Consider the following 14,987-nt stretch of genomic DNA (forward strand, 5'->3'; position numbering starts at 1 on the left):
TAACTGTTCTTGTTCGACCCTACACGCGTCTCTCTTGAATTTTGCGGGCGTGTTCCTGTGCGTCTAGTCAAGCATCGGCGTTGCACGGCCATTGGCTGCTGTCTCAGCCATATCCAAGCCCCTCGATGAAACAACAAAACTCCGTCCAAGTCTCCTCAAGGATTCTATCTGCTCCCGTTCTGGGTCACGAATCGTTCAATACCACCGATATCTGACGCCGGCACAGTGGAGGAAAGGGGGCTGCCAACACTAGATGCGAATTTGTGGTGCATCCCCAGTCCACCAGAGCGTTGGATTGCATCTGTCCACATCGAACATCATGGTGCATTCCAAACCCGAGGAACCCACAGGCTCAACGGCCGAGACACCGGCAATGGGTACGGAGGAGCCGAAACTAGGGCATCCCTCTTCTCCCTCAAACGCCCATGAACGAACTTCAACGACCGCCGACTTGAAGGGGAAAGCAGATGAGTCAGACGAAGAAGAATGGTGGCCGCGCATCAAGACGGGGACCGAGGAGCCCAAGCAAACTGCAAAGTCTGACGAAACAGATGAAGCAGGCGAGACCGAAGAAACAGAAGCCGAGACTCCCAAGATGACGCACGACTCAATGGTCACTGTTAGGCTCTCTGAGCCGCCATCTCTGAGTCTCGATACCACGGCCGTCACACCCGGTGCCGAACCGGTAACGCCCACCTCACCCATTGAAGAAGAGACATCAACAGATGCCGACAACGACAGTCTCGAAAAGAAAGAACATACCGAAACTCGTGACAGTCTTATGAGAATACCTCGAGTCTCAGCACCTATACAATCACCAACCGACGCTAACCGTACTCTCCAAGACGAACTCGGCCTGTATGGTGTGGATGGTAATGAAACTGATTCATCCGAGGATAACGAAGAAGTGAATTGGGAGCAGCTTGAAAAAACCGAGGACGAACAAATGAAGGATGAGGAAACGGACAACGTATGCTCCAACACCCCTCCAGACTACCATGCTTACCCATACTAACAACGGATCAGTCCACTGCTCTTCTCCTGGCACGTCTGGAACAGGAAAATGCAAAGTTGGCTACTAACCCGAAGAGCGTCAAAGTTCAGACTGTGGAAAAGCTCTCGTCGACAAAACCCCGGCCGCCGTCCATGGCGCAACTGAGAAAGATGGTCAGCGGCCCAACGCCAGCTGCCCTACGATACTCCATGCTGCCCCCTCCCCCAATGACCGATTTGGAATTTTATGCGGCTCTTGTCAAAGATTACCAGCAAACGGCAGCTCGTCTGCCAACTCTCTTGTCTAACAAAATTCGCAAGGGTATCCCGCCTCCATTGAGAGGCGTCGTATGGCAGAGCATGTCAGGTGCTCGTGACTCAGTTCTCGAGGAACAATACGAACGTTTCTGTGGCGAAACTAGCCCATATGAGCTCCTCATCGGCAAAGACCTTGGTCGAAGTTTCCCAGGAGTTGATATGTTCCGTGACCCCGATGGCGACGGGCAACGTATGTTGGGCAGAGTACTGAAATCCTTCAGCCTGTACGATACAAAGATAGGCTACTGCCAGGGGCTGGCATTTCTTGTTGGGCCTCTGTTAATGCATATGCCCGACAAACAGGCGTTTTGCGTACTAGTTCGGTAAGCCATATGTGAGCATTCTGGTACGCGAATCCGGATGGTGCTAACTCACGTACCCTAGTCTCATGGAGAAGTACGATCTACGAGAATGTTTCCTGCCTGACTTGTCTGGATTACACGTTCGCATATACCAGTTTCGCGAACTTCTTCGACTGAACCTGCCTGCGTTAGCTGATCATCTTGACGAGCTCCAAGTAGAGACAGCATATGTTTCGCAGTGGTTCCTCAGCTTCTTTGCCGTGACATGCCCTTTGCCGATGCTATTCCGAATCTACGACGTCATCTTTGCTGAGGGGGCGTCTGAGACTTTGATGCGTGTTGCACTATCGCTCATGAGAAAGAATGAAACGCGCCTTCTGGCGTGTACAGAGCTGGAAGATGTAATGCAGCTTCTTCTATCTCGAGGACTATGGGACTGCTACCACTACAATGCGGATGAGTTTGTACAGGATTTCGCCAGCTTGAGTGGCGTCGTCACTAGAGAGAGGTTGTCACAGCTAGCGCAAGCATACAGGGAGTCCCTAGTTGCAACAGCTAATGCTGCACGAATGTCCGACATTACGACTGCTGCCAGCCGTTTCCTTGGTCGCATCTGGGCCGCATCAAGCAAGAATGGCAGCTTAGCCCCAGCTTTGATTGCCGGTCCTGCTCGACCGCTGAGTATGCTTCGCCGCAGTACCTCTAAGCAAAGCATAGCTTCGACGCTCAACTCCATGGAAGCAAGCTCTGTAAGCGTTGTGAGCACCGCATCCACGGATGCATCTACAATCTCCCGAGACTCCGCAAATGGTGACGACGAGCCATCAAGCCGAGAATCGACCCCAGTTGGCCCGAAAACTATGGCCAATACCAAAACTACGGAAGAGAGATATCTACACAGTCAAATCGAGGATTTGTTGACGGCTCTAAGCGAATTGCAGAGGAATCATGCGCTTCTTTCTAATCAGCTGCAATCCGAACGGGAAGAGCGGGAGGAGGACAGAAGGACTGTTCGGTCACTTCTAGATGGCTTGCGTAAAAGGGCAGTTAATCATGATGAAGCGAAGGGCCAAGAAGAGATAATACCGCAACTGGGGACTGAGGAAGAAGAGCCTCCCATCATCGGAATGGAAGATGATGATGCGACACCCACAATAGAGGATCCGGTGCTGGAGCCAAAATCCACAGCCGAGGACGGTGACAGCGAAGATGCGCCATCAACGGAAGATATGAAAGAGCTTTTGGACAGAGTCGAGAGTCGCTTCGCGACCGATGACGGAAACAGAAAGCATCGATCGTCAATGCTTCAATCCAAGCCCCAGCTTCGTGAAGAGCTACTCAACACCAAGGGTCAACTTGCCAGCGCTGTATCACACTCTCAAGAGCTTAGTCGCCGAATACACGAAATGGATCAGGAACTCTCCGCTTTGAGGGAGCAACTACGCGAAAGACATGGGCATGTGAGGACGTTGCATCAAGACAAACAGCGATTGGAGAAGCAGATTCATGGTATGAGAGCCAGAATTTCCAGCAGCTCTGTATCAGAGCCTAATAATCGAGATGCCGATCCAGATTGGGTGGGGAAGGGCAAGAATGGCGGCTTAAGGGAATTCAAGCTTGGCCGAAGCAAATCAACGCCGCAGGCTCCTGGTTATTGTAAAAGAATCTCGTCTCTGCCCCAAAATCCCGAGTCTGTAATCGCTCCGGGCTCAGGAGTGGCGACACCGCCAAATGAACACGAGGCATTACTTCTCGAGCTCGTCCAAGCCAAAACAGCTGAGGCGACAGCGAAGCAAGAGGCTGAAGAGGCCAAGCAAAAGCTAGAGGCTCTCCGAAAAGCACACGTTGTACCATCATCAGAGTCTCATGCTTCTTCACCTGGCTCGGCCTCTCTTGGGGTTTTCAGTCGACTCACCGGACAAGCAACGACGCCACCTGCCGAAAATAACCTTAAACCAACAGCGGCCACTGCTGGTACGTCCCCTAACACAGGAGGATTCTGGGGATGGAGGAGATGACACCAAGAGGGTGATATACATAGCAAAGCGATAGTATAGATGACTATTGCCGGCCGTCCAAAAAAGAAGTGTCATTTTTTATCGGAGATGGATGCATACGGCAAGGGGAGAGCAACGGTATTTTTATGACGCCGCATTTCTTTATGTACATAATAACTGAGAAAGTGAGGTCGCCACAGTATATGCGTTGAAGGAAGGCGAGGGAAATATATCGCTAGGTAGGGCTGTTGAAGGTATTATACCCCCGGATGAATGAAATTGTGGAGTTTTTGGTAGAATATGTCAATAGAATGACAATGTATGTAGGGGATGGAGAAATAGACTTAACCACGTGTGTGTCATGGGTGTCATGGGGATTTAGACATGTGAACCATGGGTGTGAGCAGAAGTCCTGAGTTCCGTATTATCATCTAGTCGGTGGGTGGGTGGTGAGTGACGATGGCGCAGATTCTCAGACCAAGCGACGGATCCACAACCGGGGTCAAACCGGACTTGACGGGAGGGTCCGATGACAAGCCAAGCGGGAGAGGATGATGGACAGAGTGGTCAACGTCATCGCGCCTTGTTTGCTGCAGGGAGTCGGAACAAAGTCGCATCATTAGCCGTTCGAGCACCTCGAGCTGGCAAGAGACCTATCTAGGGACCTAGTAGGTATTCTAGTTTTACGTCTACAGACTGCTTTTGCGAAGTCGTCGTATCTCGTATGGTGCTGGGCATCAACCTTCAAGCTCCGATAACGATAACGGAGCTTCCCCTCCACAACTTTGGCTTTGGAACTAGGCGGGACGATAACGCCAGGCTGTCGAGATGTCGCGTGAGCAGCCAAGCTAGCCTCGGGTGTCTAGCGCACAGTGACGGATATGATGGACGACAAGGCTTTGTAGTTGATGCAAGCGCCTGGCTTGGGCAGTTGGGACACAAAGCTGGCCACGCTCCGGGGAGAGAACAGGATCAACACAGGGGCTGCTTCTCCCTGTGATGCCGGGCCAGCCAATAAAACCACGTGCATGCAATGCAGGCTATAGAACACCATGTTCCGCGAAAGACCAGTGGGCGTTGTTATCATATGACGCCGGCGTGCTGATGACACATTTGGCGCGAGAAGTCAAAGGATGACTGGTTGTCAAGTGTCCCGCCGGTCGTCACTTGTGTCGAGTCAATCTAAGCATATCTGGTCTGATTTTGCGTTGCTGTGGGCACACAAACCTCGGTCGTGTAAACAGCCTAATTAATGACCAACGGGCCTCGCTAGCTTCGCATCTCTCGAGCGACTAGGGACCCCAACGCACTCCGCGGCCGTATCAGCGCGCATGTGTTGAACTGGTCATGGCATTCGAGCTGGCATCAATTGATCGTTACTGGTTGGCAAGCTCCAAGCTCCACCGGACAGCAGTTGTCTCGCTCCCTGGCCGGGGAGACGCTTGCGCTGGCGTTTGGCACATGCTTTTCCGGCCCTACGGAGTAGTGTTTGGTCCAAGACGTCGAGAGTCATTTTGTAATGAAGGGACGAGTAGAAGAACATGAGCTCGAAATATCGAGTGTACGGGGCAGTGAACCTGCGTTGGACTAAGGGGGGGGCCACCACCGCCACCATCAGACAGACTGACCACGAAGGCGTCGCACATGCACCCCAACCAGTGTCTGGATGATTGAATGAAGCTTTTGTACGGAGTAGACGTGGACAGGCCCTCTCACACTCTGGAGGAACATTGAAGGCATGGCACGGTACCGAGTAACTTGCTTGGCTTCCAAGGCTGTCTGGCGGCGCTGCACCGGTTGTTGTTTGCTGCTGTTGCCGGTGCTGTTGCTGGTGCTGCTCTTGCTCCCGCTTGAGCCTGGCACCTACCTGTGCGTGATGTGTCGCTATCTTATCCCGAGCTTCCGTCTTCCGTCATCTACTGCCTACTCCGTACTCCATACTCCGTACCTTGGTAGTTATTTCCCAACTCTGTCCTTCCTTCCGCCTGTCTCCTTCTTCCCTCCTCCTCTACCCCTCAAACACAGCGCAGACCAAACCTCTCGTCTGCTTTCGAACTGCAAGCTTCGACACTCTTCCCAAGGTACGAATCCACCATATTTATCACCTCGAACCTGAATCCCGAGACACCCTGTTTGTTTTTCCCCTGCACAAGATTTCCCCCTGCGTGACGCTGCTCTCTCCATCTCTCCACCTACGGAGCTATCGACCATCGACCCTACCGCCTGGGCCAGCTCACTAGCTTTGCTGATACGGAGCTCCAGAGCTTTCCTTTGCTTACACTTTGGCCCTCTTGGCCCACCGCCCCCTAGAAATAGAAAATATTCCAATCTTGCAACCCGAACCCCTGCGCACCTCCGAAGAAAAAAAAACATACCACAACATCGGAATACCTGCTCAAGTCGCATCCAACTTCCCTATTCACAATGGCTGATACCGCGCCCAACGGTGGCTCCATTTTGGAGACCACCACGAACAGTACGGTATGTCTATTCGGCACCCTTTGATTGTCCACATTACAACAAGGCCCGCTGACCAGAAGCTGAAGTAACTTCACATGTGACGATATGGTGATGCTACTATCCCGCAGAACGCGATGCAAGACCTAACTCAATTTGCCCAGGTGCCGCTGCTGCTTACGACTCTGTGACAAATGGTGAGCATCTTCACACTGGAAAAAAATACCTTCTGCATGCTATCTTGTGTGCCCGCGCGCTAACCCGTCCGTCTCTCCTTATCCAGGTCCCGTTGCTCAGAATGTCAAAGACCAGAACGCAAAGACTCAGGCTGAGTTTTCCAACCTTGCCGCCTCTCGCAAGACTCCTACGACACCTGCTGCCACTGGCCAGCCTCTTACACATTATCACTCCCTCTTCTCGGAGCTTCTGTCATGGAAGAACCCTCGTAAGTCTGCTCTTGTCCTCCGACCTCCCACTTGATGGACACCATCATCGCTGGCTGTGACAATTGCATAACTTTCTGCGTCAGGTGCCTCCGCTATCGCATACGCTTCGATTGTCTCCTTCATCTTCGCCGTTAGGTACCTCGATGTGATTCGCTGGGGTCTCAAGCTGTCTTTCATGGCTCTTGCCATCACAGTTGCCGCTGAAGTTACTGGTAAGGTCGTCCTCAGCCACGGCCTGGCTACTCAGATGCGACCTCGCCATTATTGGACCGTTTCACGGGCTACTGTTGATGGCATGATTGGGGATGTTCATGAACTCATCAACTTCTTCGTTATTGAGGCCCAGAGAATTCTCTTTGTTGAGAACGTCGGTGCTTCTGCTGCCGTAGGTCCTGGCTTCGTCTTGAAACCATTTTTTAGAGGGGCTAACAGTGTCAACCATAGGCAGGCATTGCGGCCTTCATTTCCTACCATCTCGTCAAGCTTGTCCCATACTGGGGACTCGCCATCATTGCCACAACTGTTGCCTTCTTCGTTCCTCTCGTCTACACATCCAATCAGGAGTTGATCGACCAGCACCTTAAGAACGCCTCCGATGCAATTAGTGCCCAGACTGCTCAGGTCCGAAGCGTTGCCCAGAAGCAGGCCGATCAACTCACCACCATGGGAAAGCAGTACGCTGGAGACTACACCGGCAAGGTACAGGAGATGCTCCGTGGCCGTGGCGCCCCTGCTCCTTCCGGCCCCCCTAAGCAGCCTACCCTCGTTGCTCCTGCCAAGAAGCCCGAATTCCCTACTCCTCCCACCGAGGAGCCCAAGTCTACGAAGACGGCCGAGCCTGAGGGCGAGGTTCCCAAGGAACCTGTCATCCCCGAGACAGAGCCTTTGGTTGCTTCCTAGGTGGCTCACCATGACAAATTCCACGTGTACACGAGATAAAAGGAAGAAGGCATAGCTGGACTAGGCGATAAGCCTTTTGATCTGCTTTTTAACGAGGCGCATGTCTTTTTCTCCATCAACGGGCCGGACAAATTTGGAATTATTCGGGCTGCATTGGGTTTACTTGGAACATTCGTTATTTTGCCTCGAGAAATTCTCGACAACGATTCGACCGCCAAAATTGAGGGGAAATGAAAGGAGTGTAAAGAGAATGCAGTGGCGTTGGAGAGTATTTCTCCTGTGTGAAACAGAAGAGAGACGACTGCGGCTGTGATGGAGATTGTAGGACAAGTTCTGTACGGAGATGGGTATCATACAACCCACGTAGTTCACCTTTTAATGGATGTGGTTACGATTTGTTTCCTTTTCAAATCTCGCTTTTTATCAAGGACAAGGACTGCTTACAACGGCGCTGGAGTCCACTGGTCGGAAGTGTGTTGAGTGTTGTGAATACATATTTATTAGTTTTGGGGGCTCCTTGTCCGTGCTGGACATTCTTGTAACGCATTCACTACCGAGATTGCACAAATACAGATTGAACGGCTATCTTGTGTCAGGGATTTGACGCTTTCTGTCCTTTTGAAAGTGAAACAAGAGATAAGTAGCTACTTGGCTTAGCTTCCAAAACTTGAACTTTTCATCTCTTATCAAGTAGCAGCTTGCAGGTCTATCTCCATGCAACTTTTGACTGCCATAAGAGAGTCAGCACAGAAACAGAATCATGGTTCATTCTCTTTTCGACACGACGACGCCCTCTAGAGAGCTCTGGCTCCTAAAATTCCTACCGAGCCCCTCCCCTTCTTCCCTTCTCCCCTTCTTCCCTTCTCCCCTTCTCCCATTTCGTCGACCAGCGTCTATAGCAATTGGGCAGTTGGGTTATTATCAAGGCTCAAGTCCACTTATAGCTTATGTATTTTAAAAGCAACTTCACGTGGGCCTGGTTAATCCACGCCGTTGGAAAGGAAGCAACAAGATACGCTCGATGACGTTGCGCAAGTCATGCGTATAAATGAGAATGAGACGCTGCCATGCCCGCAAGCGTGAACAGTGACCACACTTGCATGCGATACCTGGGAATGCGTATGGATTCAGCTTTACATAGAGATCATCATGGCTAGCTTTGGTCGTCTCATGTTTCCCTTTTCACCATGACTGTTACGACTTCGTTACGTCTAGGGCAGGTTGCCGAATGCACTATTCAAACTACACGGTTCCATGTCTTTTTGCTGGAAAAGCCATCAAGGACAATCAATATCTACTGCAACACCATCAGGACAAAATTCAGTTCCAATGTAGCGCCTTATCTGCCCTTCCCTTGTCTTCTGCATGATGCTAGCAGTTGATTGAAAGCTGCTATCCAAGAAGCAGTCGGACCCCTCTTTCTGCCGCTCAACTTCCTTCCTTTCATCATGACACTTCTCCCAGAGCTCACCAAGAGTGGTTGGCCTCCTTCATATGAAGCACGGTTAGAAGAGGAGGTTGTTACCCCGTTCAATCTTCAATTGGTTTGAATACAGTAACACGGCGACTGCCTGGCAGATAAAGATGCACACCCGAGCAAGATTTATCTGTAGCAGTGTCGAAAAAAAGTGTGACCAACATTACTTTACGCCGTCCCAAGCACTATGCACTATTTACACCAGGTGGCCGACAATAATCCCCCAAAACTTTTGACTTTAGAAACCGTTACCTCCGCCTCTTACCACCACCACTGCCACCATCCTCTGCCCCCCTCTTCCGCCCATTCTTCCTCCAAAACTCCTTGGTCTCCCTCTTCTCTCTGGCCTCCTTCTTCTCCTCATTGTCGGCGAGCTTCTTCTTGAACGCCGCGTGGTTCTCTGCCTTCTTGGCACGCCTCTTGGCAGCCGCGTCGTTTCTGATGGTAAGAAGCTGCTGCATAACGGCGCGGGCCTTCTTCTCCTCCGAGTTCTTGGGCAGCACAATCGCTCGTTTCTGCATATAAGTATCCCGTTTTTGCTTCTTGGTGGTTGTGATTTGCGACTTGTAAGGCAAGTCAGCGGCCAGCGCGCGAGGTACCCTCAGGGGGTTAAAGTGTCGCGTTTCCCGCTCAATCTTGCGATACTGGCTGTTTTTCAGCTGTGGAGCGGCCACGCCTTCGTCACGACGCACTTCTCCGGTGAGACGCATGGGCTGCCAGCCGATCAGATTGGTCGCAGGGTTGTAGAAGCGGTGCGGCTTGATGGGATACCACGCGCGGAGGAAGACAATGTCGCTGAGGAGGATCTTGTCCTCAAAGGTGGCTCGGAAGTGACCCTCTGGCTTGGACAAGGCACGCTTGATTTGGCCGCGGACGCCCGAGACAGTTTTGATGGATGCGCCTTCAAATTTGGCTATTTCGAGAGAAGAGTTGAACATGTCTTTGATGAAGGCGGTATTTTTGAAGATCTTGTAGGGGACGCCGGTGAGTTTGAGCTTCTTGACGATTTCAGTCGACTCGTCCACGCTCAGGACTGTTCCTGTGGCGGCAATGCGGAAACCTGCGTTGGAGGCGGAGAAGGAGTTGAAGCAGACGAAGCCCGTGTTGGGGGCGATTAGAGGAGCGTACATGGTGCCGAAGCAGTGCATGTGCTCGGGGGTGTATTTGAGCATGCGGTTTCGGGTTCGCGAGTCCGTCGTGCTGTAGATGGGCATCGTTTGAAAACGTCTCCAGCCAAGGGAGACGATAAGGGGGTCGTTGGTCTTAAGAATTTTCTTGTGCCACCGGTGACGCTTGATTCGGACTTGCACAAAGCCCCATCGATCTTCAGTCGCAGTAAGGCCACCTACCACAATGGGCAGACGAGCATTGAACTTGGTAACGAACTCAGCGGGGACCTTTTCAAGTACAATCTTGGCATATTTGCCGGCGCGGTAGCCCTCAACGGCTGCGCGTTGTCGTTCGTCCAGAGTCTCAAACTCCTCCTTGTTGATGTCGAGCTGTTTCTGGATCATGGCCTTTTGAGCATCGTACCAATCGTCCTCGCCGTATTCTTGGATATCACCGCCTTCTCTCCGAGCATTGGCTTTGTCGTTGAGGAAGCCCTCTCTGTCCTCCTCTTCAAAGCGTTGTTTAAGCTGTTCTTTACGCTTGGCGTTCCTTTCGCGCTCGGCAGCGATATCCTCTGCTGTCTCTTGTTCCTTTTCAGCAGGCTCAGCTTCCAGATCCTCGAAAACACCGTCACCTTCATCATCGTCATCCCCAAAGCCACCAAAGTCATCGTCGTCGCCGTCAGCTTCGCCTTCTTCCCCATCATCATCTCCCCCGAGGTCAGAGGTGGTAAATCTCCTACGCAGGGCCTCGATATTGTCTCGCTCAGCCCATTTGGCCGCCAGGTCCTCGTAGTCGTAGTCAGGTATTGAGCGATCCTCGGTTGAGTCTTCCTTTTCCTGTGAGGACTTCTTGAAGAATTCATCGTCGTCTGAATCCTCAATGTTCTCCTCTTCGGGCTCATTGTCTTCACCTCTCCATCGCTTCAAAGCCTCTTCAGGGGTCATTGAATCATCGTACATGTATCTTGCCAGGTCGTTGGTGTGGTACGTCCGTCTCTTTCCATGCATCTTGCGAGCTCGGTCCGCCAAGTCGTCCTTCCAGCGCATGGCAGCGGCTTCTTCATCGGAAGTAAAATCCTCATCCTCATCCTCATCATCCATACCCGTGTCGTCTCCAGATATGGACCCGAGATCTGAGTCGCTATCGGCAAAAGCAACATCATCCTCTCCCTTGGATTTATCGGCATCCTTGCGGAACATTTTGCCCATTTTACTTTCGTTGAACTCTACCTCGGCGTCAGAGTCCTCATCACCACTCCCGCTGACGAAGCCCTCATCTTCTTCCTCGTCCTCGTCGTCCATGCCCTCATCCTCAACATCTGATTCACTTCTCTCGGCAATTCTAGCACGACGTTGTGTTTTCCGGCCTGTATCTTCCTCCTCGGCAACTTCCTTGAGTTTCTCGCCGCCAGAGAACAACTGAACGCCATCTTCCATTTGACCCAGCAACCGTCGCTCCGCTTGAAGACCAACAATCATCTCCTCACCTTCGCCCCGCTCAACGCCTTCTGCATCCTTGTCGAAGCTGAAGCCTTTTTCTCTAGTGATCCATATAGCATCGCCATCAATCTTCAGGCCACTTCGGTCTGACATGGGGGCATGCAGCTTCTTTTCTTTCTCGTCCAGCCGCCGTCTGCCAGTTTTCCCCGTTATTTTGGCCAGCGCCTGTTCCATAGAAGGCGTCGGGCAGGGGTCTGGTAAGACCTCCATATTGGCTACTGTAAAGTCACCAAGCCCGGCAACGTGTATTCGTTGTCCCTGTGCCGCAAAGTTTGTTCCTCGCAAATACCCAGACAGAACGATCGATCGGTCGCAGTTGGGGTCCTCTTCAATCTTGGTCGGATGCGTAATGTCACGGAAACTGTCGACGATGGAGTATGGGTGGTTGTTGCGCCATACAAGGGGTCGAGGATTCTTCATGACGGACACGAATCGTGACAGGTTGTGAATCTCGCGATCGGGATATCGGCCATTCATGACACCAGACAGATAAAACAGATGAGCGCCTTGATACAACTCGGTCCAAAGTCTGCGTTTTAACCTCTTCTTGGCATCCTTCAGGGCTTGTGGCTTGCGGAAAAGATCCAGATGTGTGAGGATGCCAAAGACGTTTCCAGGCATACCTGTGGCGGCAAGGACGTTGAGGAATTCCATTGTCTCCATTTCGAAGCCATAATTCCCGTCAATCATGAGCAGTACAATGTCTGCCACCTTGGCGATATCGACCATGGCTTCCATCTGGTTGGGGCATTCGATGAAGGTCAGTCTTTGTTTTTTCGAGGTGACGACGGTTATGGGCCCCTGGGGGTCCGACAAAGTCTCCTTTGTATAACGCCGAACCATGGACTTTAGAAGTGTAGTCTTGCCAACGCCAGGAGGGCCGACGATGGCCACGAGACGAGGCGGAGCCTCATCGGGAAGTCGGTCGACGAGCGGTACATGAAGGCGCTTCTCTTTAATCTGTAGATTTCAATGTCAGAAGTCTTTCGCCGGGCTGTTGGGCGTGCGAGAGGGAAAAAAAACCGTACATCCTGGGATCTAGCTGCACTTCTTTGCAGTTTTCCTGGGTTGGAGAAGGCGAAGGCTTTGGGATTATGGTCTGCGCCTCGGTCAGTATCAAGATTAGTTCCAATCGCAATAAATTCAGGACTGGAAAAAATAATAGCCTTACCTCCCGTGTGCTTCTTCTTCTCCTTGGACTTGCGATGCGGCTTGTGCACTTGTTGCTCCATGGTTGCTATTCCTCAACACCATGTGCAGTGCTAGACTCCCATGACCAAGAATTTGCCCGTTTGGCGTGGGAAATTTTCTGCCGGCCATGGATATTTCTGGCTTATCGATAAACCCATCAGCAGACAATTGTACCCCGTAGGTGGGGAGCAAGTTTGAAGGTTTGGATGCGCCAAAAACATTCAATTGGTTTGGTTGGCCCCACACATGACCACTATTTTGTCCTACACCTACCCTGGAGCGAGCCAACTTTATCTTTTCTCTGTCTAGATTCCTATTCTTGTGAAAAGGCAGTCGACACTACGGACCGTTATGTTGGACACCTTGAATCCAAAATTCATCTTGCGATTAATCTTGCTGTGACATTACTGGGGCTGGTATAAACTGCAGTACTGCAGACGGCCTTCTTCCCTCGACTTTATGTTGTTTGTCCTGATCAGTTCCAACCTCTGTCCACGATTCTCATAATTCAATAGCTCCAATGTTCAGTATATCCGGACAAGGGTATACTATATCCCCCATGACCCATCACAAATCTAATTCGTTACACAAACCCCCAATAGTCACCTTCAGAGTCAATTCTATACGTGCACCACTTTCCGTCACCTCTCGAGACGAGTTCGACCAGGCGTTCAGAGACTATTGCCTTCCAGTCCAAGTTCATACCCAGTGCGTGCGCCAGCATGCTGCAACGAATTATGAGCTGCCAGCAATATGCCAAATAGCGGCGCAACTGGTGGCCATTGACCGGATGGAACGGATCAAGAGGTTTCTCAAGCCTGTTCTGCGTGGCATGGTCCACGTAGTCCAAAATGCTCGATATCAGCTCTGCCGGGAGCCCCTTGTCCATCAACACCTTGCATGCATAGTTGATGGCGAAGGACTCAACAACAGGATCCGGTGTCAACCTCTCCTCTGCCAGGAATTCCTTCCATGGCAGTATCCCATGGCCGGGTTTGCATCGTTCCCATGACACGTCCCCTCGTCGTTTGCGGTACGTCTCGTCATTCGAAACGCCAAAGAACTGCCGATGAGGCAATGCTGGAACCTCCGAGGTGGCTCTGAATGACGTGCAACTGGCCATGACGCGCTGGTACATGTATGTGTTGCGGTAATCCTGCCTCGCCGTTCGACCAGACGCCGGTTCCCATACCTCAGGGAAGCAGTAAACTATGTTGAGACACAGGTATGCGTCTAGTGCGTTTATGTAAATACGATCCCAACCCACATCGGGGAACTGCCTTTGTTAGTGTTTTCCCCTTTTCTCCCCCGCCATCATAGACCAGACTAGCAGAGTTTTGACTGAGGCGATGGATATCATTTACCTCATCGTAACATGGCCCTACGTGATGCCAGTTTTCGTAGTCGACTTCGGGATGAGCGCAAATGCGTAGGATGGGATCCATCTCGCCGTATAATAACAAAAGCTTCAGAATTTCAAGGTTATAAAATGCCTCTGCGTTATGTTGGAAAAATTGGAAACATGGGTTTGGCACGTATTCTCGAAGAAAGGCAGCGGCCTGCCGTTCGCAGTAAGGAATAACGCATCCACAGCCAAAGCCCGGTTGCCCATCCCCATGACGGCAGAAAAGCCGTGTGGCATCATTCGACATTGACTGGTCAAAGGGCTGATCAGTGTATCGATCCCTCCCGTCTGAATCTGCCAGAGATCGTTGTCGCAAGCGTAGCACGGTTGGGGCGAGCTTCTTGGCCACGGCGTCGGTTAGTATCAAGTCATGCCGGGCGGGCGCCGTGTATGTATCCTGGTACTTTCTACGCTCGCATTCAGTGTGTTGCTCGACGTTCTGGGCGAATGCAGTGGCAAAGTAGGTGAGTTGCCTGCCCTGCTGGGGCTTGTAGCAGACATAGAAATTCGACGTCTTGTCTCCATCGGCACCGTCGTACTTGCGGAAGACGGGCTTGAGATGACTGGTCAAGGCTTGCCACGGAATGTTGTGCGCTTGGTGTGCCATTGTCGACTGAGGACCCAAGCTTGGATGAGGACTGAATAAAGAAAGCGATGGAGTTGGGCGATGCATCAGTTTGATGTCCAGTCGGTCGCTTCGTCTCCACATTCAGGATAAGGCCACTTGGCAATCGCCGTGAAACAGGCAGGTGTCAAGGATGTAATGTCATTACTCATTGATACAAATACTACATGGTGAAATAAAAAGACGACAAATCAACACCGGATGGGTGCATGACAAGCCAGTATTCCTGCCCGATAGTCATCTGTTGTTGTTCATATCTTTGCA

General features: G+C 51.5%; 4 protein-coding genes across 4 annotated transcripts; 2 read left to right on the forward strand and 2 right to left on the reverse strand.

The window, feature by feature from the left end:
- Positions 1–319: 319 nt before the first annotated feature.
- Positions 320–3,631, forward strand: MAA_05043 (RabGAP/TBC; the record flags this gene model as incomplete). Its single annotated transcript, XM_007823041.1, has 3 exons — positions 320–970; positions 1,027–1,634; positions 1,696–3,631. 3 exons carry the CDS (start codon positions 320–322, stop codon positions 3,629–3,631), a joined length of 3,195 nt encoding a protein of 1,064 aa, XP_007821232.1.
- Positions 3,632–6,034: 2,403 nt separating this feature from the next.
- On the forward strand, positions 6,035–7,413 carry MAA_05042 (Reticulon; the record flags this gene model as incomplete). The annotated part of the gene is made up of 5 exons (XM_007823040.1): positions 6,035–6,086; positions 6,232–6,264; positions 6,351–6,512; positions 6,597–6,898; positions 6,958–7,413. The coding sequence occupies 5 exons, from the start codon at positions 6,035–6,037 to the stop codon at positions 7,411–7,413; spliced, it is 1,005 nt and encodes a 334-aa protein (XP_007821231.1).
- Positions 7,414–9,138: 1,725 nt separating this feature from the next.
- On the reverse strand, positions 9,139–12,734 carry MAA_05041 (AARP2CN domain-containing protein; the record flags this gene model as incomplete). The annotated part of the gene is made up of 3 exons (XM_007823039.2): positions 9,139–12,462; positions 12,531–12,601; positions 12,674–12,734. The coding sequence occupies 3 exons, from the start codon at positions 12,732–12,734 to the stop codon at positions 9,139–9,141; spliced, it is 3,456 nt and encodes a 1,151-aa protein (XP_007821230.2).
- A 542-nt stretch (positions 12,735–13,276) lies between these two features.
- On the reverse strand, positions 13,277–14,705 carry MAA_05040 (uncharacterized protein; the record flags this gene model as incomplete). Its single annotated transcript, XM_007823038.1, has 2 exons — positions 13,277–13,969; positions 14,058–14,705. The coding sequence occupies 2 exons, from the start codon at positions 14,703–14,705 to the stop codon at positions 13,277–13,279; spliced, it is 1,341 nt and encodes a 446-aa protein (XP_007821229.1).
- Between the last annotated feature and the right edge of the window lie 282 nt (positions 14,706–14,987).

The sequence above is a fragment of the Metarhizium robertsii genome, assembly GCF_000187425.2.
Source record: "Metarhizium robertsii ARSEF 23 chromosome Unknown MAA_Scf_2, whole genome shotgun sequence".
Taxonomy (NCBI): domain Eukaryota; kingdom Fungi; phylum Ascomycota; class Sordariomycetes; order Hypocreales; family Clavicipitaceae; genus Metarhizium; species Metarhizium robertsii.